The sequence below is a fragment of the Hemitrygon akajei genome, chromosome 15 (assembly GCF_048418815.1).
Source record: "Hemitrygon akajei chromosome 15, sHemAka1.3, whole genome shotgun sequence".
Taxonomy (NCBI): Eukaryota; Metazoa; Chordata; class Chondrichthyes; order Myliobatiformes; family Dasyatidae; genus Hemitrygon; species Hemitrygon akajei.
This window is the reverse complement of record NC_133138.1, coordinates 75,895,005-75,921,862: the sequence shown is the minus strand read 5'-3', so window position 1 is coordinate 75,921,862 and position 26,858 is coordinate 75,895,005. Positions and strand designations below refer to the sequence as shown.

At 43.9% G+C, this 26,858-nt stretch overlaps 1 protein-coding gene across 2 annotated transcripts; it reads left to right on the top strand.

Annotated features, from left to right (window-relative positions):
- LOC140739476 (cytochrome P450 26B1-like) lies at nt 1-25,169 on the top strand. Of its 2 annotated transcripts, none has more exons than XM_073067813.1 (6): nt 1-102; nt 3,718-3,942; nt 14,944-15,219; nt 16,964-17,119; nt 17,272-17,541; nt 22,394-25,169. In XM_073067813.1, the coding sequence occupies exons 2-6, from the start codon at nt 3,832-3,834 to the stop codon at nt 22,742-22,744; spliced, it is 1,164 nt and encodes a 387-aa protein (XP_072923914.1). In that variant the 5' UTR covers nt 1-102; nt 3,718-3,831; the 3' UTR covers nt 22,745-25,169. The 2 variants fall into 2 exon arrangements, with proteins under 2 accessions (XP_072923914.1, XP_072923913.1); XM_073067812.1 differs by lacking the exon at nt 1-102 and adding an exon at nt 310-582.
- Nucleotides 25,170-26,858: the final 1,689 nt, after the last annotated feature.

Genomic DNA, 26,858 nt, shown 5'->3' with positions numbered 1-26,858 from the left:
ACCGGATTGTAGAGATTCACTTAACGAGCGGGATTATCTGCCCCGGCTTGCCTCAGGAAACTGAAAGAGGATCTGATCATCGAGTTGCTGTACCTAGAGCAGGTAAGGAGATGGAGAATGTGGGTGAGAGAAGAGGCGAATGGTGGGTGGGGGAGGGTGAGTGTAAAGGTTGATGCTTGGCTCCTCTCCAGTGAAATACCAAACAGCTGAGTGTATATTGGAGCCTCTATATATACAGGCTATGTAGTATTTCTAATTCAGATAATTCCAATTGGTCCACCGATATAAAACTACAGGGCTCTTCAAACTACAAGCGAATAATTTTGGTCCAGTTTTGTTGGGAGTATAGAGTACACGGCTTTTGTTTAGTTAAAGCTTCTGAGGATGGCTCCGATGGCAGCATTGTCATTTCTGGTCAGCCCCTTTGCTTCTGTGGCTCCTGTCATCTTTCTAGTGGCTGCCTGCATCTATCTGTGGCAGCTTCAATGGAATCTGAGACGAGACAGGGATTGGAAGCTCCCTCTGCCCCCAGGATCTATGGGGCTTCCATTTGTTGGTGAAACCTTCCACTGGTTCCTACAGGTATGTCTGACAGGTGATTGAACAATGACGTGCAGGGAAAGTAAGCTGGTAGGTGGAGTTAGTGTTTATATTACTTCTGACATTTTGACCTTGTTTCCACTTGTGTCATTTTACCCTTGGGATAAACTCCTGGAAAACTTGTATATCAGAATTCTGTGTAGAAACATCCAAAAGAGACAATTTACTGTATTCTGGAGACTATGAGGAGTGGGATTCGGCCATTCGCCCATCAATTTTGCTCCACCATTATCCCTCGCAACCCTACTCACATTCCTTCTGCCTGTAACCTTTGATGCCGATACGGATAAAGAACCTATCAATCTCTGTTTTAAATATACTCAAATACTTGGCCTCCACAGCTGTCTATGGCAATGAATTATACAGATTCACCAACCCCTGCCTAAAGAAATTCCTCCTCATCCTGTTTAAAGGGACACACTTCTACTCTGAGGCTGTGTCCTCTGATCTTCGACTCCCCCACTATAGGGACCATCCTCTCCGCATCCACTCTATCTGTGTCCTCTGATCTTCGACTCCCCCACTATAGGGAACATCCTCTCCGCATCCACTCTATCTGTGTCCTCTGATCTTCGACTCCCCCACTATAGGGAACATCCTCTCCGCATCCACTCTATCTGTGTCCTCTGATCTTCGACTCCCCCACTATAGGGAACATCCTCTCCGCATCCACTCTATCTGTGTCCTCTGATCTTCGACTCCCCCACTATAGGGAACATCCTCTCCGCATCCACTCTATCTGTGTCCTCTGATCTTCGACTCCCCCACTATAGGGAACATCCTCTCCGCATCCACTCTATCTGTGTCCTCTGATCTTCGACTCCCCCACTATAGGGAACATCCTCTCCGCATCCACTCTATCTGTGTCCTCTGATCTTCGACTCCCCCACTATAGGGAACATCCTCTCCGCATCCACTCTATCTGTGTCCTCTGATCTTCGACTCCCCCACTATAGGGAACATCCTCTCCGCATCCACTCTATCTGTGTCCTGTGGTCCTAGACTCCCCCACTATAGGGAACATCCTCTCCGCATCCACTCTATCTAAGCCTTTCAATATTTGATAGGTTGAATGCTCCCCCGTGAAATTCATAGCTTTTATGTTAAAAAATTGCTTATGCATGACATTAATCAACCCTTGGATTTCTTGAAGTGTTTTGCAATCATTGTGTAAGATAGAAAAGCTGACAGTCACTGTGTTCACAGCAGGCTCCACAAACAGCATTTGTTAATAACTAGATGTGATGTTGATTGAGAGGAGAAAGTTGGCCGGAAGATTTGGGGATTATTCTTGTGCCTATCTTCTTTGAACTAGGGGTCATCAAACCACTTAAGAGCATCTGAGAGGGCAGACAGATGTTGACTTACTGTAACACTTTATCTGAAAGGCAATGCACTGTAGTGCTGAAGGAGAGAGCTGGTTTTAACTTTGTCCTTCTGTCTTTGCAAGATTTTAGTGCATTTTCCAAATTCTGAATATTTAAGTGCTTTCCAGCCAACTAATCATGCTCATTTTTGTAAGTGAAAGTATGACAGCTGACTTATATACAAGTTCCCAACATACAGTGAGACCGGCGTGGTACTGTACTGGTTAGCACAGCGCTTTACAGTACCGGCGACTCAGGTTCAAGTCCCGCCACTGCCTGTGAGGAGTTTGTACATTCTCCCCGTGACCACATGGGTTTCCTCCCACAGTCCAAAAGCGTACCAGGACTGTAAATTGCCTGGGCTAGGATTAAACTGGAGGATTGCTGGGCAGTCAGGCTCGCAGGGCTGGAAGGGCCAATTCTGCACTATATCTCAATAAATTAAAAAAGCAGACAAATCTAAAAACTCCTGCTGCTCTTCCAAATATGACTAAGGTACTTTTCATCAACTTGGTGTGACAAAGACATCAGCACTGGCAAGTGTATAGAGTAGTGACTGATCTTTGTAAACCTTTTCCAAACCTTGGAGTAAAAGAATCTAACCTCCTTGTAAAAGTATCTACAGACAAATTTCCAACCCAACAAGCACTAGCTAGATGCAAGACCGGGACAGCAGCTCAGATCCTGGGTTCGAGTCTCGGGGGCTAAGACCTTCATACTTTATTTTCATTTATTTATTTTGCAGTACAGCACAGCACAGTAACAGGCCCAACGTGCTACCCAGTTACACCCATGTGACCAATTAACCTACCAACCTGTACTGACATGGACAACTACTCCTGTTAAGACAGCAGATGATGTATTGTCACATTGGACACACAGACTCCGGTATGGTAGACAGATGCTTCATGGTTTCAATTGTCCAGGGTTCTTGAGCAACAGCAAAAATCATCTAGAGCACGCAAATAGGAAAGACAGGCTCGTGCATGCAGGGCCTCTCTCAATTTCAAACCAATACTTTTCTGGTGAGGACATCTGGGATATCTGGTGAAGATTTAGGCATGGCTGCAGGTAAATATTTTGCTCAGCGTAAGTTTGAAGATCTCTGGAAGATCTGTTCAATGGGTCTGTAATCTCTCCCCATCTCACAAAGTGCTTCACCTTTCTATCTCGCTCCCTCTTTCTTGTTCTATGCTTCTCTGCCTTTCCCTCAGTTCACTAGATGATCCTCTTCCCTATTGTGACTCTGGTCTGGATTACCTCCAAGTGCAAGTCTTTCCGTTCACTGGTTTCCACAGCAAGAGCAAATCTTCAGAAGCTGAAATCTGAGTCCCAGGAAAGACAGTAATGATAGCAGGAGGTTATCAGATGAACATTGACGGTCAGAGAATATTCATATTGACTTTGTTCTGCTTCTCTTCAAAACCACATTAGGCAGGGCCAGGCCAAGCACTGTGAGGGACAGTATAATCACTTTGAGGCAAGGTGGTTCTTGGAGGGTGAGGGCAGTAAGGATTTGAATGGTAACTGGATGAGAAGGCTTATGATTTTGTGTATGTGTGAATTAAAGTGCAAACTAACTACCGGTAATTGCCATCTCGAGGAGAATTTCCCGACATGGCAATTTTTATTTTTCTAACAGTAAATATTGTACAGGAAAATAGAACTGTGGGTTAGAAAGAAAAGCAAGGCACCTCCACATCATGTACTTTCTAAGGCACAGTTTGAGTCTGACCTCCGCCTTTTACAGGGCTCCAACTTCCATGCCTCCAGAAGGAAGCGACATGGAAACGTGTTCAAGACGCACTTGCTCGGACGACCGGTGGTGCGTGTGACAGGCGCCGAATATCTACGCCCTCTGCTGATGGAAGAGCATAGTTTGGTTGGTGTCAGCTGGCCTCGCAGTGCCCAAGACATGCTGGGGCCCAGCAGCTTGGCAAACTCCATCGGAGAAATCCACATCCACCGGCGCAAGGTACCCACCCTGCTAGGGAATGCCAAACCTGAAACTGGTCTCTTACCACGGGGCAGCAAAGTGCCAGTGATGCTTGGAGGCTAAGAGTTAAATTGGCAAAGAGGTCTTGAGCCCAATTGAATTCACACTCCAAAGTCAAATGATGTGTAACGGAACCTTTAACTGTCTCTACCTTAATACTCATAAGAATTCAGAATTGATTGAGGTCCAGTATCAGGTTTAACATCACCAGCATATGTTGTGAAATGTGTTAGCTTTGCAGCAACAGTACAATGCAATACATGATAATAGAGAAAAAATGTGAATTGCAGTAAGTATATATTAAATAGATAAATTAAGTACGTAGTGCAAAAACAGAAATAAAAGTAGTAGTGAGGTAGTGTTCATGGGTTCAGTGTCCATTCAGAAATCAGATGGCAGAGGGGAAGAAGCTGGTCCTGAATCAATGAGTGTGTGTCTTCAGGCTTCTGTACCTCCTTCCTGATGGTAGCAATGAGAAAAGGGCATGTCCTGGGTGATGGGGGTCCTTGATGATGGACCTTTTTGAGGCATCGCTCCTTGAAGATATCCTGGATACTATGGGAGTATTGCTCATGATGGGGCTGACTAGGTTTACAACTCTCTGCAGCTTACTTTGATCCTGTGCAGTAACCTCTCTCCCCCATATCAGACAGTGATGCAGCCAGTTAGAATGCTGTAGAAATTTGTGTGTCTTTGGTCTTTGAGCCCAAGTTTCGTCAGGCTCCTAATGAAATGTAGCCACTGTCATGCCTTCTTCGTGACTGCTTTGATTTGTTGGGTCCAGGATAGATCCTTGAAAATGCTATAGTGGAGTCGGAGGAGGTAGCAGAAGTACCTAATGAATACTTTGCTTCAGTATTCACCAGGAAAAACGACCTTGGCAATTGTGGGGATGACTTACAGTGGACCGAAATGCGTCAGCATATAAACATTAAGAAAGAGGATGTGCTGGAGCTTTTGAAAAGTATTAAGTTAGATAAGTCACTGGGACCAGATGAGATGTACTCCAGGCTTCTGTGGGAAGCGAGGGAGGAGATTGCTGAGCTTCTTGCGATGATCTTTGCATTATCAATGCAGACGGGAGGATTGGAGGGTTGCGAGTGTTGTTCTCTTGTTTGAGAAAGGGAGTAGAGATAACCCAGGAAATTGGACAGGCTAGGTGAGTGGGCAAATGTATGGCAGATGCAGTTTAATGTGCATAAGTGTGAGGTTATCAACTTTGGTGGAAAGAACAGGAAGGCAGATTACTATCTAAATGGAGTCAAGTTAGGAAAAGCGGAAGTACAACGAGATCTAGGTGTTCTTGTAGATCAGTCAATGAAAGTAAGCATGCAGGTACAGCAGGCAGTGAAGAAAGCTAATGGCATGCTGGCCTTTATAACAAGAAGAATTGAGTATAGGAGTAAAGAGGTCCTTCTGCAGCTGTACAGGGCCCTGGTGAGACCCCACCTGGAGTATTGTGTGCAGTTTTGGTCTCCAAATTTGAGGAAGGACATTCTTGCTATTGAGGGAGTGCAGCGTAGGTTCACAAGGTTAATTCCCAGAATGGCGGGACTGTTATATGTTAAAAGATTGGAGCGACTGGGCTTGTATACACTGGAATTTAGAAGAATGAGAGGGGATCTGATTGAAACATATAAGATTATTAAGGGATTGGACACACTGGAGGCAGGAAGCATGTTCCCGCTGATGGGTGAGTCCAGAACTAGAGGCCACAGTTTAAGAATAAGGGGTAGGCCATTTAGAACAGAGATGCAGAAAAACTTTTTCACCCAGAGAGTGGTGGATATGTGGGATGCTCTGCTCCAGAAGGCAGTGGAGGCCAAGTCTCTGGATGCATTCAAGAGAGAGTTAGATAGAGCTCTTATAGATAGCGGGGTCAAGGGATATGGGGAGAGAGCAGGAACGGGGTACTGATTGTGTATGATCAGCCATGATCACAGTGAATGGCGGTGCTGGCTAGAAGGACCAAATGGCCTACTCCGGCACCTACTGTCTATTGTCTATTGAAATTATAGACCAGTGAGTCTGACTTCAGAGGTGGGCAAGTTGTTGGAGAAGATTCTGAGAGGTAGGATTTATGAACGTTTGGGGAAACATAATCTGATTAGGGATAGTCAGCATGGTTTTGTCAAGGGCAGGTCATGCCTTACAAGCCTGATTGAATTCTCTGAGGATGTAACAAAACACATTGATGAAGATAGAGCAGTGGATGTAGTATATATAGATTTCAGTAAGCCACTTGATAAGGTTCCCTATGCAAAGCTCCTTCAGAAAGTAAGGAGGCATGGGATCCAAGGAGACTTTGCTTTGTGGATCCAGAATTTGCTTGCCCACAGAAGGTAAACGGTGGTTGTAGATGATTCATATTCTACATAGAGGATGGTGACCAGTGGTGTTCCACAGGGATCTGTTCTGGGACCCGTCCTCTTTGTGATTTCTATAAATGACCTGGTAAAGAAGGAGGTGCAACACACACAAAATGCTGGTGAAACACAGCAGGCCAGGCAGCATCTATAGGAAGAAGCACTGTCGACGTTTCAGGCCGAGACCCTTCGTCAGGACTAACTGAAAGGGAAGATAGTAAGAGAATTGAAAGTAGGAGGGGGAGGGGAAAATGCAAAATGATAGGAGAAGACTGGAGGGGGTGGGATGAAGCTAAGAGCTGGAAAGGTGATTGGTAAAAGGGATACAGAGCTGGAGAAGGGAAAGGATCCTGGGACGAGAGGCCTATGGAGAAAGAAAGGGGGAGGGGAGCACCAGAGGGAGATGGAGAACAGGCACAGTGATGGGCAAAGAGAGAAAAAATACAACTAAGTATATCAGGGATGGGGTAAGAAGGGGAGGAGGGGCATTAACGGAAGTTAGAGAAGTCAATGTTCATGCCATCAGGTTGGAGGCTACCCAGCCGGTATATAAGGTATTGTTCCTCCAACCTGAGTGTGGCTTCATCTTGACAGTAGAGGAGGCCATGGATAGACATATCAGAATGGGAATGGGACATGGAATTAAAATGTGTGGCCACTGGGAGATCCTGTTTTCTCTGGCGGACCGAGCATAGGTGTTCAGCGAAACGGTCTCCCAGCCTGTGTCGGGTCTCGCCAATATACAAAAGGCCACACTGGGAGCACTGGATGCAGTATACCACACCAGGAAGGAGGTGGATGGGTTAGTAAGGTTGGAGGTGTTGTGGATAGTCTGGAGGGTTGTCAGAGGTTACAGCAGGACATTGATAGGATGCAGAACTGGGCTGAGGAGTGGCAGATGGAGTTCAACCCAAATAAGTGTGAAGTGGTTCATTTTGGTAGGTCAAATATGAAGACAGAATATAATACAACTTGTAAGACTCTTGGCAGTGTGGAGGATCTGAGAGATCTCGCGGTCGGTGTTGATAGGACACACAAAGCTGCTGTGCAGGTTGACAGTGTTGCAAGAGTATTGCTGCTAGTTCTACTACCCTCTCAGTATCTTACAGCTGTCATCACTTTGTCGGTTAAGCACTGTATTAATTCCTTATTGAAGTCCAGCAGGGTACCTGCTTTCACCATTCAGCCCATCACCAGACACCTGCTGCATTAAAAAATGTTTTTGCTGTTAGATCCATGAAAAAATCCTTGAAGATACATGGTGCTAATATATTCCAGACTCCTCATCTGTGAGGTAAGCACATGTTGTGACTAATTAATGAGACCAGGAAAATCCCAGATTCCTCCAGTTGTATACAGAAGGGCAGAACAGTAAGTGATGCAATTTGCCTCAGGGACAATTAGCTGATTTTTTTTGCTCTTGATCATTATCATGAGGGGAATGGAAATAGAATCAGATTCCTGCGTCCAGTCCTCTTGAACAACGGCAAAAATGAATCATTTAGAAACCACCTCCAGCCGGAAGTGCTGTACAGTTCAGTAGCTCAAGAGTTCCATTTAATATCAGAGGATGTATACATTATACAGACATCCATGAAAACAGGAGAGTGCCGCAAAGAATGAGTGACAGTGAAAATGTTAGAACCCCAACCCCCCCATTTGCCCCCTCCCACGCACTGTCAGCAGCAAAGCAATGACCCCCCCCTTCCCTACTTACTCCACAAAAAATAGCATCAGCACCCTCCTCCCACCAAGCAAACAATTGCAAGGCCCCCAGAGAGGCAATGATGTTCAGTAGAGTAAAAACTAATCATTCACCCAGCAATCTGATGTACCACAGGCTGTCTCTCTCTCACACACTCTCTCACTCTCTCTCTATCTCTCTCTATCTCACTCTCTCTCACTCTATCTCTATCTCTCTCTCTCTCTATCTCTCCCTCTCACTCTCCCTCTCTCTCTCACTCTCTCTCTCTATCTCACTCTCTCTATCTCTCTCTCACTCTATCTCTATCTCTCTCTCACTCTATCTCTATCTCTTTCTCTCTCTCTCTCTGTCTCTCCCTCCCTCCCTCCCTCCCCCTGATAAAGGGGCAGAGAGGTGTCACCCTTTCACAGTGACAGGGACGACCAACAAAAACAAACTACTGGCTGATTTACGGTCCTAAAGTCTGCCGCGACGCTTTTTTTTCTAAGTTCTCCAACTCGAGAATCAGCAACAAACTCTCCCCCACCAACCAGAGAAAGAAAGAGTGTGAGGTCTGAGTACAGAGCCCCCAAATGCCAATCCGCTGTTACCGATGCTCCACTTTCTCCCGCGCCACTTCACTTGGTGGCACCAGCACAGAATTGGTTCATCCCCAGGGCCACAAAGCCTCAGAACCCTGAAGGCGCACTCGTCCTCTATCACAGTCAGACGTGAGTCCTCGGGAGTGGGTCCCACTGCTACAAAGAACCAAAGTTTAAATGTAACTCTCTGTCAGGGTCTTCAACAGAACCCCAGCCACCTTGAAAAGGAAAAAGAGAGACGTTAAAAGTAGAAATTAAGATGTTTCCACTGATGAGCTCGAAGAAGTAATTGTCGAGTGCCATCGTAGCTCTGTCCCGATGAGCCATGCTGTCTTTCTCCGTCACATGAGATGCTCTTCAGGCAGTTCAATTCAATCCATGTGAAGCAGATGAGATCACTGGGTATGATGAAGTCTTTGAGACCAATAACATCGAAGCCACTGTAATGAAAACCTGTGCTTTAGAATAAACCACAGTTCTAGTCTAACTGTAACAATACCACCCTCCTACCTGACACCGAGGAGATCTTCTCCCAGGAAACGTCCCATCCACAAAAAGCAAGACAATCCAATCCAACCAGTTACCACTCAATTAGTTCACTCTCAGTCGTCAGCTGGATGATGTAAGTTAGTTTTGTCACACAACACATATTCACCAGTAAACAGTTCATGAATGCCCAGTTTGGGTTTCTCCAGGAACCCCCTGCTCCAGATCTCATCACAACCACAGCAACAGAGCAGCGTTACCTAGCAACAGGGAGAACTGGTAAAACAGCATTTAATAGAAGAGTCTCTGTCACCGGATTCATGCCTCACACAGAGCAAGGTGATGTGTTTGTTGGAGGGCAGTTGATAAAATATCTAAATAACTGGGCCCAGAACACACAACTCTTATGACTCAAGCATAATTTATTTTATTTGTGCACGAGGAGAACAACATGGCCCCAATACCAGTCCCAGGACATCAGTACGGGTGTTCCTCAGGGCAATGTCCAACGCCCAAGGTGGCATGTCGTGTAGGGGTTAGCACAATACTTTACAGTACTGGTGACCCGGGTTCAATTCCTGCTGCTGCCTGCAAGGAGTTTGTATGCTCTCCCTATGGCCACAGAGTTTCCTCCGGGTGCTCGGGTTACCTCTCACGGTCTCACAGACATACTGGTTGGTAGGTTAATTGGTCGTTGTAAATTGTCCCATGATTAGGCTAGGATTAGATCAAGGGATTGCTTCTCTGTTTGAATAAGGGCCTATTCCACGTCGTATCTCAACAAATAAATAAATAAACTATCTTCAGTTGCTTCATCATTGACCATCCTTTAATTGATGGTTATTAATGACTGAACAATGTTCATTTCATGACCTTCCTTCAGCCACAAGGTCTGAAGTGGGGAAGTGGGGTTATTGATGACTGAACAATGTTCATTTCATGACCTTCCTTTAATTGATGGTTATTAATGACTGAACAATGTTCATTTCATGACCTTCCTTCAGCCACGAGGTCTGAAGTGGGGAAGTGGGGTTTTTGACGACTGAACAATATTCATTTCGTGTTGCAACTCCTCAGACAATGAAGCGGCCTGTCTGTTCACAGCAAGGCCTAAGCAACAAGTGGCTGCTAACATTCACACAACTGAGGTGCCAGACAAAGACCACTTCCAACAAGGGAGAGTCCAACCCTCCACCCTTGACCTGTGAAATGCCACTGCAAAGCGATTTGGAGGATCTAATACATTGGCACACAGGTACAAGTAGTTAGGAAGGCCAGTGGAAATATTGGTCTTTATTGCACAGGGTATGACATACAAAACTGATGAAGCTTTAATGCCATTTTACCAGACATTGGTGAGACAGTACCCAGACTACTGCTGACAGTTGAGGTCTCTATCTTTTAAGGAAAGCTGTTTTGGTATTGGATGCAGTGCAGAGAAGGTTCATTGTTTGATTCCATGAATGGAGGGGTTGACATGTAAAAAAGGTTGAGTAGATTGGGCCTTTGCAGTTTGGAAGAATAAGAGGTGATCTATTGAAACATATAAGATCCTGAGGCCATGGACAGGACAAATGCTGACAACATGTTTCCTCTAATGGAGCTATCTAAGACTCAGGGAAAAAAGTTTCAGAGTAAGGGACCACAAACTTCAAGTAGGCTTGAAGAAGAATTTCTTCTCTCAGATGGCAGTGAATCTTTGAAATTCGAGTGCTGTGGAGAAGTCATTGAAAATATTTAAGGCAGAAACAAACAGGGAAGCCAAGAGAACAGCATGGGAACGTGATATTGGCTTCACCACGATCTTACTGAATGAAGAAGACTGTTTGTGCACCTGCTCCTGATGGAGTCAAACAGCATGAAAAACAGACCTTCAGAATCAGGATTATTATCACCGGCATGTGACATGAAATTTGTTAACTTAGCAGTTCAATACAATACATAATCTAGCAGGCAGAAAATAATAATAAGAATGGATAAACAGGTAAATCAATTACGTATATTGAATAGATTTTTTAAAACATGCAAAAACAGAAATCCTGTATATTAAAAATGAGGTAGTATCCAAAGATTCAATGTTCATTTAGGAATCAGATGCCAGAGGGGATGAAGCTGTTCCTGAATCACTGAGTGTGTGCCTTCAGGATTCTGTATCTCCTACCTGATGGTAACAGTGAGAAAAGGGCATGCCCTGGGTGCTGGAGGTCCTTAATAATGGACGCTGCCTTTCTGAGACACCGCTCCCTAAAGATGTCCTGGGTACTTTGTAGGCTAGTGCCCAAGACAGAACTGACTAGATTTACAACCCTCTGCAGCTTCTTTCGGTCGTGTGCGGTAGCCCCTCCATACCTGACAATGATGCAGCCTGTCAGAATGCTCTCCATGGTACAACTACAGAAGTTTTTGAGTGTATTTGTTGACATGCCAAATCTCTTCAAACTCCTAATAAAGTATAGCCGCTGTCTTGCCTTCTTTATAACTACATCGACATGTTGGGACCAGGTTAGATCCTCAGAGATCTTGACACCCAGGAACTTGAAGCTGCTCACTCTCTCCACTTCTGACCCCTCTATGAGGATTGGTATGTGTTCCTTCGTCTTACCCTTCCTGAAGTCCACAATCAGCTCTTTTGTCTTACTGACATTGAGTGCCAGGTTGTTGCTGTGACACCACTCCACTAGTTGGTATATCTCACTCCTGTACACACTCTCATCACCATCTGAGATTCTATCAACAATGGTTGTATCATCAGCAAATTTATAGATTTATTCAGCCCACCAAGTCAGCAATGATCAATAAGGAGCCATTGACACCAGCCCCTTTTATGCTCCTCAGAGTCCCTTTGATTCACCAGATTCTACCAAGCACCTCCTATAGGGGCAAATCAGATTCTACCAAGCACCTCCTATAGGGGCAAATTAATCAGGTGGTTGGGATATGGGAAGAAACGATAGTACATGAGGGGGAAATCATGCCGTCACAGTGAGAGGGTACAGAGAGCACCACAGGTGATGATTGAAGGCGGGTCACAGGAGTTGTGAGGCACTGCACTACTTGATGTGCCACTGTGCCACCTGCATATCCTTCCGATTTTCCTTCTTTGCTGTGAACAATTTTTGTTTTCAGTTTCTCACCGTCACAGGATATTACACGCTTAGATTCTAAGTTCAACCATTTTCCTTCTGCCTCCCTCTCCTTTAATACATTTCCTAAGGCTTCACTTCCCCAAGGTTTGCTTTCACTGTTTCCTGAGGTGACTGTTTATGCTTCTGCAAATACTTTTGAACATTTTCTTCCCCCAGATCTTTGTATTTCTTTTTCCCAAGGGCCAGTGGGAAAGAAAGTCTGAATTTTTTTTTAAGCGGAGGTAGACAGTGTGGGGATGGGCGACAGCAATACGAAAATGAGGTCATAATCGGTACTGGCCTGAAACGCTGCTACTAATCCATATGTTTGGATTTATGTATGATGTTCATCATTATCCTTTACTAGCAACATCCTGGGTTTTATTGTTGGAAAAAAATAATTAACAGGATCAATTGCAAAGCAAGATCGCAAAAGGGGCAGAGTTTCTCTCTGAGCTCAGAAAGCCCGTCCACCATCTAGAAGTCATTCTTCAGAAGTGTGATGGAGCCCTTGCACTTGCCCGGATGAGAGCCGTTCCAGTAACATTATCCGAGATGAAGCCGTCTCCTCCACCACTCCACAGACCCACTGGCTCAATCTGCTTGGCATCATTGCTGCACCGTGCACAATCTGTGAATAAACTCAACAATTCCACCATCTTGAGGGACGTGACCGGCGGGCACACAATAGTACCAACACCCATGGTTTCTCCTCCTGGTCACAGAGAAAGATGTTGCTTCGTTTGATGCTGTATCTAAATCCTGGAACTCCTTCAACAGCATCTTCAGCCGGAGGGCTTCATTAACTCAAGCTGATATCTTCCCAAAGACAATTAGTATGGCAGGACACTGCCAGCAAGTCCACATCCCACAAATACTCCTTTGCTTGCAACTTCCGAAACAGCTCTATTTCCATCTTTAATTTTTCCCCCTCAGGGTTCTTTTGAAGACCCTGACCTGGAGTTACACGCTGACGTCGGTTCTTTGTGGGAATGGGACCCGCTTTCGGGGTTCCACAACTGGCCGTTGTTCGGTATGCCAAAGGCTCGGCCTAAGAGTCCGGCTTGAATTCGGAAGCCTGGGATCTCGGGGCTCTGGAGACGGGCGGATCGAGGGTCGGTGTCACGGCAGGAGACCCGTGTGCCGTCGGGGGAGTCAGAATATCAACTGTGTGCCCGCAGACCCAGGATCTTCGAGATCTTTGGGAACAGAGCTCGAAAAAAGCGACATAATAGACTTTTAACATTGTAAACCAGCGAGTTGTTTGTTATTTCTCCCGCTCGCTGGGAGAATGAAGACACCTCTTTCTCCCTTATTAGGGAGAGAGAGAACCTGCGGTACATTGAATACCGGGTGAACAATGTAGTCTTCGGGGTAACTGCAAGTCTGTGTCTTTGCTATTGCTTTGCTCACACTTCAGTGCTTGGTGGTGATGCCAATGCTTGTGTTTTTTTGCTGGTGGTGGGGGGATTGTTGCTTGCTGTCGCTTATGTGCAGGAGGAGGGAACCGGGGAGTGTACTTTGGGGTTCTAACATTTAACTATAGTTCATTCTTTGGGACACTCCTCTGTTTTCCTGGATGTTTGTGAAGAAAAAGGATTTCAGAAATGTATATTGTATACGTTTCTATGACATTAAATTGTACCTTTGAACCTTAAATACATTTGAAATATGGGAGTAGAATCCGAATCTCCTGCTTACCTCAAGGTCTTCTTAGGAATGTAGACCTAACACCCTAGCAAGATTGGCTGAACAAAATGCGGAGACTGGAACCTGTTTGCTGAATCTTGGTATCTTGCATCCTGGGCATGTTATCATATCTCCTGGCTTACTATTTCAATTATTTCATGACGACCGAACTGTGTACAGCTGAGTCAGGGAGAGGGGGACATTGAAGACTGTTGATCAAAATGTCTGAAAACCAGTAAAGGAACAACATCGAAACGGAACTAGAACAAATCTTAGTAATCTCACCAATTTTGATTCTGATTTTCTCAAGCAAAGCTAACTAAACCACTTTATCGAAATGTAAACGGAGTTTGGACCAGCACAGACTGGAGATCGATCTTGTCCAATATTTATGAGAAGATATCCATAAATATTTATATTTATAATAGTTATATAATAATATTCATGAGTAGATATTCATAAATACTTATATTTATAATCACTATATAATAATACTTATGAGCAGATATTCATAACTATGATTAATAAATCCATGTTCTGATATTTTCTTACAGCAGGTCATTTCGCCTATTGCAGTGATGGTCACACGGGAGTACTGGGTTTTTTTTTACAAACTACTAACTAGCTTTATTTCCTTGTGTACATTGAAACACTGGAAGGACCAATACAGACTGGAGAACGATCTTGTTCAGGGAGAGATTACCTGTTGAACAACACGCTTCTTAAGCATGGATGCTGATATTGCCACAAAAGAATACTTATTCCCTTTTCTTTCCCTCTCAAACATCTGATATTCCAAAGAATATTTATCCATATGACGGGGGAGAAAATTCAAACTCTGCATAACTGGTTGCTAATGTGAAAATGTCTCATTCTGCAGCACTTTAAATGTTGAAGTTTTATACAGAAATTGGACTTCTGAATTAGTATCTTGTTATTCGATTTTATAATAAATATTACCCTCCACCCTCCTGAATTTTCTTTACACTTCAAACCTATCTCCATGACATTATTCTATTTTGCTACAGGTCTACGCAAGAATTTTCAGCCACTCTGCTTTAGAGAGTTACTTGCCACAGATTAGGAATCTGGTGGGTGAGACAGTAAGCGACTGGTGTACCAGGCATCAGGCAGTCACTGTGTACCCTGAAACCAAACAGCTCACATTCCGAATAGCTGTGGCAGTTCTACTCGGATCCTTGCCGGCCAGGGAGGAACTAACCGATCTCTTCAGCACTTTTGAGCAACTCACCAGGAACATTTTCTCACTGCCCTTTGACATTGCAGGCAGTGGCTACAGAAAGGTATGCTTAAATCGTGCCTCTAACTCTCTCATAACCAGATCTAATACCTCGGGTCAGCTTTCTGGGGTTACTGCAAAACTGGTGTTCGAGTGGATCTTTGCACTACCATGTCTTCTTTATTGCAGGGTACTGATAGGTTAATTGGCACCTTCCTTGGAACTATCAGCGAATATTACCCTTCTGCTATACAATCTGTTGGAACTGTAACTCGCTCTGTCACTCGAACTCTGTAAGGCTTAGACCTGAACTTCCCTTCCTTAATCTGCACCTTCCAACCTCTCACTTTCCTCCTTTGAGACTCTTCTTAAAACCCTCTCCTTTGACTGAGTTTGGACTACTTTGTCCTACTCTTGTCTTTGTCTGACTTAGTGCCAAATATTGTCTGACAAATTGCCAATGTCACTAAGATTGGCAATTACTCTGTTACTGTTACTCCATCTTCTGGTTGACTGCTGGTCCAGACTCATCTTGAAGTGGATCTTGGTGCGAAAACGTCACTCTCCTTTCATCACTATGACATCAGCCATAGCGTTTGCTCACAGAGGATGATGATGCTTTTGTCTGCCAGGCTTTGTTTTCAAAAACCAGTATGTGGAAAGCAAACTTCCCAAGCTTTCTGAGCTTCTTACCCTCTGTTAAACAGTCCTGACACTCTCACCAATCAAAATTTGGATCTTTTAATATTTTGTTAAGAAGCCAGCATCAAAGTTGTTTCTCAATACTTCTCTAATGAGACTTCATTACACTTATGGTGCTGTATAAGCTCAAGTGCAGTTACTAACAACTAAAATTTACTTATATCCACTTTTTAAAATATTCCCTGACTCTTTCCCACACTTACTTAAATTGTCAATGCTGTTTGAACCCATGTGTAAACGATAGGTAAATCTGCTCCAAACTGCTAGCTTGTACTTCTCCCCCTCCCCCACCTCACCTTCCGGTTTCTTTCCCCATTTCCAGTGCTGATGAATAGTCTCAGCCCGGAACATCGACTGTTTATTCCTCTCCACAGATGCTGCCTGACCTTTTTAGTTCCTCCAGTATTTCGTGTTGCTCTGGATTGCAGCATCTGCAGAATTTTGTGTGTTTATTACTACCAGACAAGCATATGGTTCTTCTTAAAAAGCATATTTAAAACAGCATTAAGGTCCAGTCTGTCTCTAAAATTCCAGCAATGAACCCTTGGAGAGTGAAATCTGGGTTCAAACTTCAACATCGCCTTTATCGACAGAAGACTGAATATAACAAGAGATTTTATATTGTAGAAAGTAAGATATCTGTTGACAAAAGAGCGGAAGATAACAATTGGAATAGGCTACTCAGTCCCTCAACTTGCCTCATCATTCAATACGATCATAGCTAATCTGCCCCAGGTTTCATCTTTGATTTTGTCCAGGTTGCCAACACCCTCAATTCCTATACTTGTCAACTATTCATCCACTTCTACTTTGAATATCCCTAGTGATCCAGCCCTCACAACCGTCCAGAGTAGAGAATTCCTGAGATTCGCCAACATCAGCGAGTAAAGAGTTCCTACTCACCATAGCCTTAAGTAACTGCCCCTGACCTTGCAACAAAACCCTGGTTTGAGATTCTCTCTCAAATGGAAACATTTCAACATCTACCCTGGTATACCCCCAATGATCTTATACATTTTAATAAGATTGCAGTGTGGTCTATATATTTAAAAAATCAGGGAGATGAAAAATAGATGGAGAAGTTATGCTTTGCTCTCTTTTTCCAGGGTATTCAAGCTCGGGACAAGCTCCATCTATACTTTGAAAAGGCCATAGAGAATATACGCGAGTCCAGTGCCTCTGAGGAAAATTCCAGTGCCCTGAGCATTTTGATAAAGAGCAGCAAAGACCACAGGATGGAGATGAGCACACAGGAATTGAAGGTAAGATTGCACAGCCAGTGAGCTAGTGGACCTGTTCAGCCTGGTAACAGGGCATCTACTGGCATCAGATATCAACATGGCAAAAGTGAAGCTTGTATTGCAACATCAGAACCGCTCTCCTCTGATGGTGAAGTGTTGCTGTTTGACTGCAGGAAGCAGCAGTGGAGCTGATGTTTGCTGCCTACGCCACCACAGCCAGTGCCTGCACCTCTCTCGTCCTCCAGCTGCTGAAGAACCCAGCTGTCTTTGCCAAGCTGAAAGGAGATCTCCAGACCAGGGGAATCACTGGCAGGGAGGACACTTTACATCATGCTGCTATCGCCCACCTGCACTACCTGGACTGCGTGGTGAAAGAGGTGCTGAGGGTGCTCCCACCTGTGTCGGGGGGATATCGAGTGGCCCAGCGGACTTTCGAGCTGGCTGTGAGTTGATTTGCTTTAAGATTAAGTTTTCTTCTTCCTGACATCTCTCCATAACTGCACTGATCTACACGTTTGTGTTCCTGTGGAAAAGCTTGAAGGGTCTCTAAATATATTTGATGCTGTTACTCTTGTAGGGTAACTTAACCTAAAGAAGATTTAAAACATTCAGAACCATGTACATTACGTCTTCACAGCGATTAAGACAAATTGTTACATTTTATTCTTTACGTACAATGACACGCTTATCCCAGTGCTAGTTCCCAGTCACAGCAGTCCTGTTGATTCTCTCCTTCTGTCCCACAACTTAATCTCTCTTACACATGCCTCTTAGTTTCCCCTTGGATTCTCCCACTCCGTTCATACACTAGGAGGTGATTTACATTAACCTAGCAGCTTGTCTTTGGGATGTGTGAGGAAACCCACATAGTTATGATGAGAACGTACGGATCTCTCACAGGCAGTGGTTGAGATCAGGTGGAGCAAGTGAGATCGGTGAGGTGGCAGTGCTGTAGTGCCACACAAACCCTTTCTTTGCCTTTTTCCCATCACTTCTTCGACTGCCAGATCGAAAGCAATTTGTGTGGCGTTTGTGAGCTGACCTGAAGTGGTTATTAATTACGTTTAGCACCCAAGGACTTTTTCTCTGTCAGTTTCTTAAAAAATGTATCCAGTTTGCAGAGGGAATATCACCTGACACCAAAAAATGCACAAGCACTAGCTGCAGGCCATCCTCAGCCTTCACATACAGCAGGAAAGGTTAAGTGTGCAGCGGGGGTAGCTGGTACCTCCTATGCTCTTGGTACTGGTCTAGAGGCAAATTTCTCTCCATGAGAAATACATCACTATCATAGGGTGGTTAAGAAGGCTTATGGAATGCGTGCTTTTATTAGTCCGGGCATTGAGTTCAAAGGTCAAGAGGTTGTGTTGCAACTTTATAGGACTAGAATATAAAAGCAAGGATGTAATGTTGAGACTTTATAAAGCACTGGTTAGATCTCTCTTGGAGTATTGTGAGCGGTTTTGGGCCCCTTAGAAAGGATGTGCTGAAACTGGAGAGAGTTCAAAGCAGGTTCACAAAAATGAGCAACACACACAAAATGCTGGTGGAACGCAGCAGGCCAGGCAGCATCTATAGGGAGAAGCACTGTCGACGTTTCGGGCCGAGACCCTTCGTCGGGACTAACATACACACAAAATGCTGGTGGAATGCAGCAGGCCAGGCAGCATCTATTGGGAGAAGCACTGTCGACGTTTCGGGCCGAGACCCTTCGTCAAAACTGAATTTCCAGCATCTGCAGATTTCCTCGTGTTTGCTTTTTAAATTCACAAAAATGATTCCAGATGTGAATGGCTTGTCATCTGAAGAGCGTTTGATGGCTCTGGGCCTGTATTCACTGAGGGCTGAATTCATTGAAACCTATTGAATGGTGGAAGGCCTTGATAAAATGGATGGAGAGGATGTTTCCTATGATGGGAGAGTCAAAGACTGGAGGATACAGCGTCAGAATAGAGAGCATCCTTTTAGAACTGAGGTGAGGAGGTATTTCTTTAGCCAGAGAGTGTTGAATCAGTGGAATTTGTTGCCCCAGGCATCTCTGAAGGCCAAGTCTGTATGTATATTTAAAGCCATTGATATATTCTTGATTGGTCAGGGCATGGAGGAAGATATGGGGAGAAGGCAGAAGATTGGGACTGAGAAGAAAATTGGATCATGATGACACAGTGGAGCAGACTTGATGGGTCAAATGGCCAAATTCTGTCTCATGGTCTGATTCTGGCTAAGCCACATCTAGAGTTTTGCATACGAGTCTGGTTGCCCACTATAGGAAGGATGTTGAAGCTCTGGAGAGAGTGTAGAAGAGAATTACTAGGATGCTGCCTGGTGTAGAGGTCATGTGCTATCACGAGAGGCAGGGCAGACTTGGTCTGTTTCCTTTGGAGCGACAGAGGCTGAGGGGAGATCTGATAGAGGCTTATAAGATTATGAGTGTCACAGACAGAGTAGACAGGGAGTATCTGCTTCCCAGGATAGAAATGGCTAATACCAGAAGGCATGCATTGAAGGCGAGAGGAGATAGATTCAATAAGGATGTGAGGGTTAAGGTTTTTTTAACTCAAAGTGGTGGATGTCTGGAATGTGCTGCCTTCTATTGGGGTAGAAGCAAATACATTAGAGTATCTTGGCCCGAAACGTCAACTGGTTACTTTTTCATGGATGTTGCCTGGCCTGCTGAGTTCCTCCAGTTTTGTAGGAGTTACTAAAATAAATCGTCTGTAATGATCAGAACTCACGCTCCCTGGGATTATCCCCCATTATCTATGGTAACTGGGAGTAGGAGAAAATACCAGTTGATGGAAGATAATTTAATACTGGACTAATCATACTAGGACTCAGTTTATATAACTGTGAGTGAGGCTTGTGATGGAATTCACACCTGGCAGGCTCTGCCAGTGAGTATGTGGACAGATTAGGCAAGGAAGTTGGCACCATAATAAGCTTAATCAGTAGATGAGCAACATCTCTGGTTGTGGTTAAGAAATAGCAGACCATAATCATGATCTGCCCTATCTTTTCACAACTAAGCTCAAGACTTCTCTCAATTAGCCACCAGTGAACTTCCACTAGACTTTCATGACATGATCACCAGGGAATCTTCGGATTTCTATTTCAGCTATTCCATAATATGTACAGTACCTATAAAAAGTATTCACCCCCTCTTGGAAGTTTTCATGTTTTATTGTTTTACAGCACTGAACCACATTGGATTTAATTTAGCTTTTATTGACACTGATAAACAGAAAAAGACTTTTGTGTCAAAGTGAAAAAAGATCCGTACAAAATGATCTAAACTAATTACAAATATAAAACATGAAATAATTGATTGATAAGTATTCACCCCCTTCAAGTCAGTATTTGGTAAATGTACCTTCGGCAGCAATTACAGCCTTGAGTCTGTGTGGATGGGTCTCCATCAGCTTTGCACATCTGGACACTGCAATTCTTCCCCATTATTCTTTACAAAACCACTCAAGCTCTGTCAGATTGCTTGGGATCATGAGTGAACAGCCCTTTTCAAGTCCAGCTATAAATTCTCAATCGGATTGAGGTCTGGACTCCACTTGGCCTCTCCAGGACATTAACTTTGTTATTTTTAAGCCATTCTTGTGTAGCTTTGGCTTTATACTTGGGGTCATTGTCTTGCTGGAAAACAAATTTTCTCCCAAGTTGCAGTTCTCTTGCAGATGGCACCAGGTTTTCCTCCAGGACTAACCTATATTTTGCTGCATTCATTTTATCCTCGATCCCCACAGCATGATGCAGCCACCACCATGCTTCACGATAGGATGGCGTGTTCTTGATTATGATAATATGCAGTGTTTGGCTTACAATATAGTGTTTAGTCGGATGGCCAAAATGGTTTCATCAGACCAGAGAACCTCCTTTCAGATGACTTCATGGTCTCCCGTATGCCTTCCAGCAAACTCTAGCCAAGATTTCATGAGTTTTTTTTATCCAACATTGACTTTCTCTTTGCCACTCTCCCAAAAAGCTGTGATTGGTGAGGCACATGGGCAACAGTTGCTATATACGCAGACTCCCCCATCTCAGCCACTGAAGCTTGTAACTCCTTCAGAGTTGTCATCAGTCTCTCAGTGACCTCCGTCACTAGAGTCAGAATCAGGTTCATTATCAGCGGCACATGTCGTGAAATTTGTTAACTTAGTCCCCTTTTTGCACCACCACTCAGTTTTTGAGGGATGGCCTGCTCTAGGCAGATTTACAGTTGTGTCATATTCTTTCCAATTTTTGACGATCGACTTAACTGTACTCCAAGGGATATTCTTTGACTTGGACATTCCCTTGAATCCATCTCCTGATTTGTGCTTTTCAATAACCTTTTTGCAGACTTGCTTGGAATGTTCATTTGTTCTCACGGTATAGTTTTTACCAGGGTTACTGACTCACCAGCAGTTGGATCTTCCAGATACAGGTTTATTTTATTACTATCAATTCAAACACCCTGACTGCACACAGGTCTCCAATAAACAGATCTGCATTTAGCTAATTCTGTGACTTCTAAAACCAATTGGCTGCACCAGTGATGATTTGATGTGTCACATTGGGGAGGGGAGTAAATACTTATGCAATTATTTTATGTTTTATATCTGTAAATATTTAGATCGCTATGTAGAGATCTCTAACTTCTGTTAATGCCCCTCCTCCCCTTCTTAACCCATCCCTGATATATTTAGCTTTTTCTCCCCCCTCCTTTTTTTCTCTCTCTCTGCCTGTTCTCCATCTCCCTCTGGTGCTCCCTTCCCCCTTTCTTTCGCCCTAGGCCTCCTGTCCCATGATCCTTTCCCTTCTCTAGCTCTGTATCCCTTTTGCCAATCACCTTTCCGGCTCTCAGCTTCACCCTACCCCCTCCGGTCTTCTGTCATTTTGCATTTTCCCCTCCCCCTCCTACTTTCAAAACTCTTACTATCTTTCCTTTCAGTTAGTCCTGACGAAGGGTCTCAACCCGAAACGTCAACAGTGCTTCTCCCTATAGATGCTGCCTGGCCTGCTGTGTTACACCAGCATTTTGTATGTGTTGTCTGTTTTCATTTTGACATCTTTTTTTCTGTTAATCAGTGTCAAAAAAGCCAAATTAAATCCACTGTGATTCAATGCTGTAAAACAATACAACATGAAAACTTCCAAAGGGGGTGATTACCTTTTATAGGCATTGTAAACATAATTTTTAAATACATTATTCTCTTGTAAAAGGGTTGCTTAAAAAAAGTAATCATTGCAGTTTCTGATAATGAAATGAATATGTAAACAAGCTGTACTTTGTTTCTTTGACAGGGTTTCCAGATTCCCAAAGGATGGAGTGTATTGTACAGCATTCAGGACACACATTACACTGCTCCCATATTCCAGGATCCTGAAATGTTCAATCCAGACAGATTTGCCAAAAATCAAATGGAAGGCAAGAACATCCGCTTCCATTATCTGCCTTTTGGTGGAGGTGTTAGACGCTGCCTTGGCAAAGAGCTTGCAAAACTAATCCTGAAAGTGTTCGCTATTGAGTTGACTAATGTTAGTCACTGGGAGCTAGCCACCAAGACATTCCCCAAGATGCTGTTGGTACCAATTATGCACCCAGCTGATGGATTAAAAGTGTGGTTCTCCACGCAGCTTTCCAACAGGAGCTAGGTTTCTGGAGGAAACACTTGCAATGTGATTGAATGTTTAAGAACTCATTATCATGCTGGCGGTTTGATTTGCTTTCAATTCCAGGTTACAGGGCATAACATTAAAGAGAACCCAAAATCCACTTCTGAAGTATGGCAGCACACTCAGATGTAGAGGCTTCTACGGGGTCAACCAAAGGTGCTTTTTTTTAAGTGATTGCAAGACCCTGCTGGACATTAAGAACTACAGGTCTACTGTATCATCAAGTTGCACATTGGCAGAGAAATTGAAGGAATTGGACTTGGTGGGGATCGCGCAGCTGCCTGCACCAGTCATTGAGAGCTCCAAAGGCGAGTTATTGTCTTAGTTGCTTTTCTTGTGATTGCTAGAAGCTGTTGGACAATGGTGAAGAGGAATGCTGCAAATCCAATCCACTGGTTTATTGGCAAATGGCAGGGGAGCTGCGTGGCCTTGGTTGTAGGAAGAACCAGGACTCAAGCTATAGTGTCATTTGTTTGCAGCTGCCTGGGGGAAAGCATTGGAGTCAGGCATTCCACCGGAGTGCCAGAGGCAGTGTGGTATGCCGTCTGTGCTGGAGTCAGTGTTGTTTCCCCCCTCTCCCTAGTGTTCGCTCAGCACGACACGTTGTGTTCCACTGCAGACTGTTGCAACATTTATGGACTCAGGGACTTGGACTTTTGTTGTGTGTGACTGTATTTTACTGCTATCATATATGCGCCGTGTGCTGTGTATGACTGTTAGTACTGTGTTTTGCACCTTGGCCCCAGAGTAACACTTTTATTTGGCTGTATTTGTGTATGGTTGAATGACAATTGAACTTGAATTCATGGCGTACTTTTCAAGTAAAACCATTAACATCCCTATGCTGTAAGAACCTTAAACACTATTCTGCGATGCAAAGGGGTGTTCAGACCCAGTGCCCACGTTAAATAGATGCAGGTAAAAAGGGTAGAATTTTGACTGCACTTAGCCTAACATTAGGAGAGGCTCCTTCTTAAGATTGTATAGTGTGATTTTCAGACTTTTCTGATCAATAACTTGTATGCATTTAAATTGCTTAATTAGTGCATACAGAGCAAACCCTCCTGCTGTGGACTGTGATACTGGGTTGAGCTATTTCAAATTGATTCCACATCAGCATCTAGAAGACAATAGATTTAGGAAGTATCCATACAATTAGTCTGGTGGTACCCACCTATTAAGCTATCCAAGCCAGTGGTCCCCAACCACCGGGCCACAAGAAAACGATATGATTGGCGATATGAAATTATATGAGTCAGCTGCACCTTTCCTCATTCCCTATCACGCCCACTGTTGAACTTGAATGCATGCGAGGTCATTACCCACGAAGTCCATATCAGCATGGGAAGATCAACTCCTCAAGCTTGCAAATGACGGTGGGCTGAAAAGTATGTTTGACATACCATCTCTGCCGATATTCTGGAGCAAAGTCAAGGTTGAATATTCTGAGACAGCCACGAAAGCACTGAAAACATTTTCCAACATCATCTCTGCAAAGCGGGGTTTTCTGCAATGAAAACTAAATTGCAGAATAGACTGGACGTATAATGAACCCCCTTTGAGTATCGCTGTCCCCCATCATCCCTCGATGGGACCATCTTGTTGCAGGGAAACAAGCCCAGGGCTCACACTGATTCACCGATATTGGTGTGTTGCAATGATTTTATATGTTCATACAAGGAAACTACAGGCTGTGTTTAATAGCCAAACGTTACTTAAAATGTTATTTAAGTGACTTATAATCGACATCACTTCCTTCATGCGAGGAAAATATGCGGTGTTTAATATTAAATTTGTTAGATAAACCCTTTTAGAATCAAAATTGAGTGTATTAGCCACTTATAAGTGACTTATAGTTGACTTATCACCTATATTCCAGTTGTGATTAACACCTCCCCCATCCCTCCCCGTCGGCCGGTCTGCAAGAACACAGTCAATATCAAACCGTTCCGCAATGAAAAAAATGTTGGTGACCCCCTGATCTAAGCCAATTTTATAATCATTTTGAAGAGATGTTTAATGCCCTCCCTACAAGCATTTTATCACAGCACCACGTTTTAATCAATTCAAATGAATTGAGTTGTACCAGAGTTGAGTTATTAAAACTTTGCTTCAAATCACATACCAAACTTTGACATTGTACTATGGTAGTTGCGTGCATTTCTTTTGAACACATGTGAATACCTTTGTATGTGATTTAGTTTATATCATAAACAGAACTGTGTAGCTTTTAACTGTATATTTTATTTGTCATCAGTTTTAGTTAACATTCACTTATACAAGTACTATCCATTGATTATGAAAACCTTCTAATAAATTTGATGTTTCCATTAAAGCCATTATATGGTTTTCAATAAGTACTCCACAGCCCTTAAAATAAATGTGAAATAAACAGAGTAATGATTTTCCCCCATTGTGCTCATTTTCCCATTGTCTCCAGATGTTAAATCTCTTCGATAAAAACACAAAATGCTGGCAGAACTCAGCAGGCCAGACAGCATCTATGGGAGGAGGTAGTGACGACGTTTCGGTCTGAAACCCTTCATCAGGAGTAAAGTAACATGGGATGGTCGAGGGGGTATAAGAAGTGGGGGGAGGGATGAAGTAGAGAGCTGGGAAGTGATAGGCTGGAGGGAAGGTAGAGAATTATGGGAAATAAAAGAGAAAGAAAGGTAGGGCTGGGGGGAGATTATAGTGAGGGGGGAAAAAGAGAGAGAAAGAGAACCAGACTAAAATTATAGACAGATGGGGTGGGGGGGGGGGGCAGGGGTATCAACGGAGGTCTGCGAGTTTAATGTTCATGCCGGCAGGCAGGAGGCTACCTAGGTGGGAAATAAGGTATTGCTCCATCGACCTGCATGCATCTTGACGGTAGAAGAGGCCGTGGACAGACATATCGGAGTGGGAGTGGTCTGTGGTATCGACTCCCAGTCTGCGGCGGGTCTCCCCAATGTATAAATGGCCACATCGGGAACACCGGATACAGTATATCACCCCAGTTGACTCGCAGGTGAAGTGGTGCCTCACCTGAAAGGACTGTCTGGGGCCTAGGATGGTGGTGAGGGAAGAAATGTGGGGGCAGGTGTAGCACTTCTTCTGTTTGCAGGGATAAGTGCCTGGAGAGAGAGGTCAGTGGGGAGGGATGGGGGGAATGAATGGACAAGGGAGTCGTGTAGGGAGCAATCCCCGCGGAAAGCCGAGAGTGGGGGGGGAGGGGAGGATGTGGCTGGTGGTGGGATCCCATAGGAGGTGGCGGAAGTTACTGTAAATCTCTTTGGCCCATTTTAATCTTTCCTGTGTTGGTGTCAACCACTTCACCCCATGAATTAACTTGTCAGTGTAGCAAAATCTAGATACTATAAAGCAAAAATAATAAATAGAATACCATGTAAAGTGTTGTCCAAGTATAATTAACAATAGCTCTGAAAATGATCCCAGGGTTCCAAATCCATAGTGAAACCAGTCAGCCTGTTGTACAGCCTCATTAAGAGTCAGGCTATGTGGTGCTCTTTACCTGATGGTTGTACATGGGACCTTGCTGTACAGCAATGTGGTAATAAAAAAATTTGTTTCAAATTGCTTTAAGGATGAATGGTGGTTGAAGCAATGGGAAGATGTCTTCTGATCTTCAAACAGCATCGTCAGACTTTTTCTGTAAAATGTTTTCACTTTAACTTGTTAGTGATGCATTTTGGGAAGTCAAACAGAGAAGGAAGATATACAATAAAATAAGTAGAATTAGGGGTGCAAAATTGTAGCTCCCCAACAGAGGAGCTACCATTGGCCAGGGTATCGAGTATAAAAGCCAAGAAGTCATGTTGTGGTTGTAGAAAACTCTGACGAGGTCATATTGGGGTATTATTACAGTTTGGGCTACCACATTAGAAGCCAGGCTTTGGAGGCTTCAGAGAAGGTGCAGAAGAGGTTCATCAGGATGCTGTCTAATTTGGAAGGTATTAGCTATAAGGAGATTGGACAAACTTGAGCAAGTTTGAGACCCAAGGGCAACCTGATACAAGTGCATAAAATTATGAAAGGAACAGAAAGCAGGTAATCAAAAGTCTTTCTCCAGGGTGGGAATGTCAAATACTAG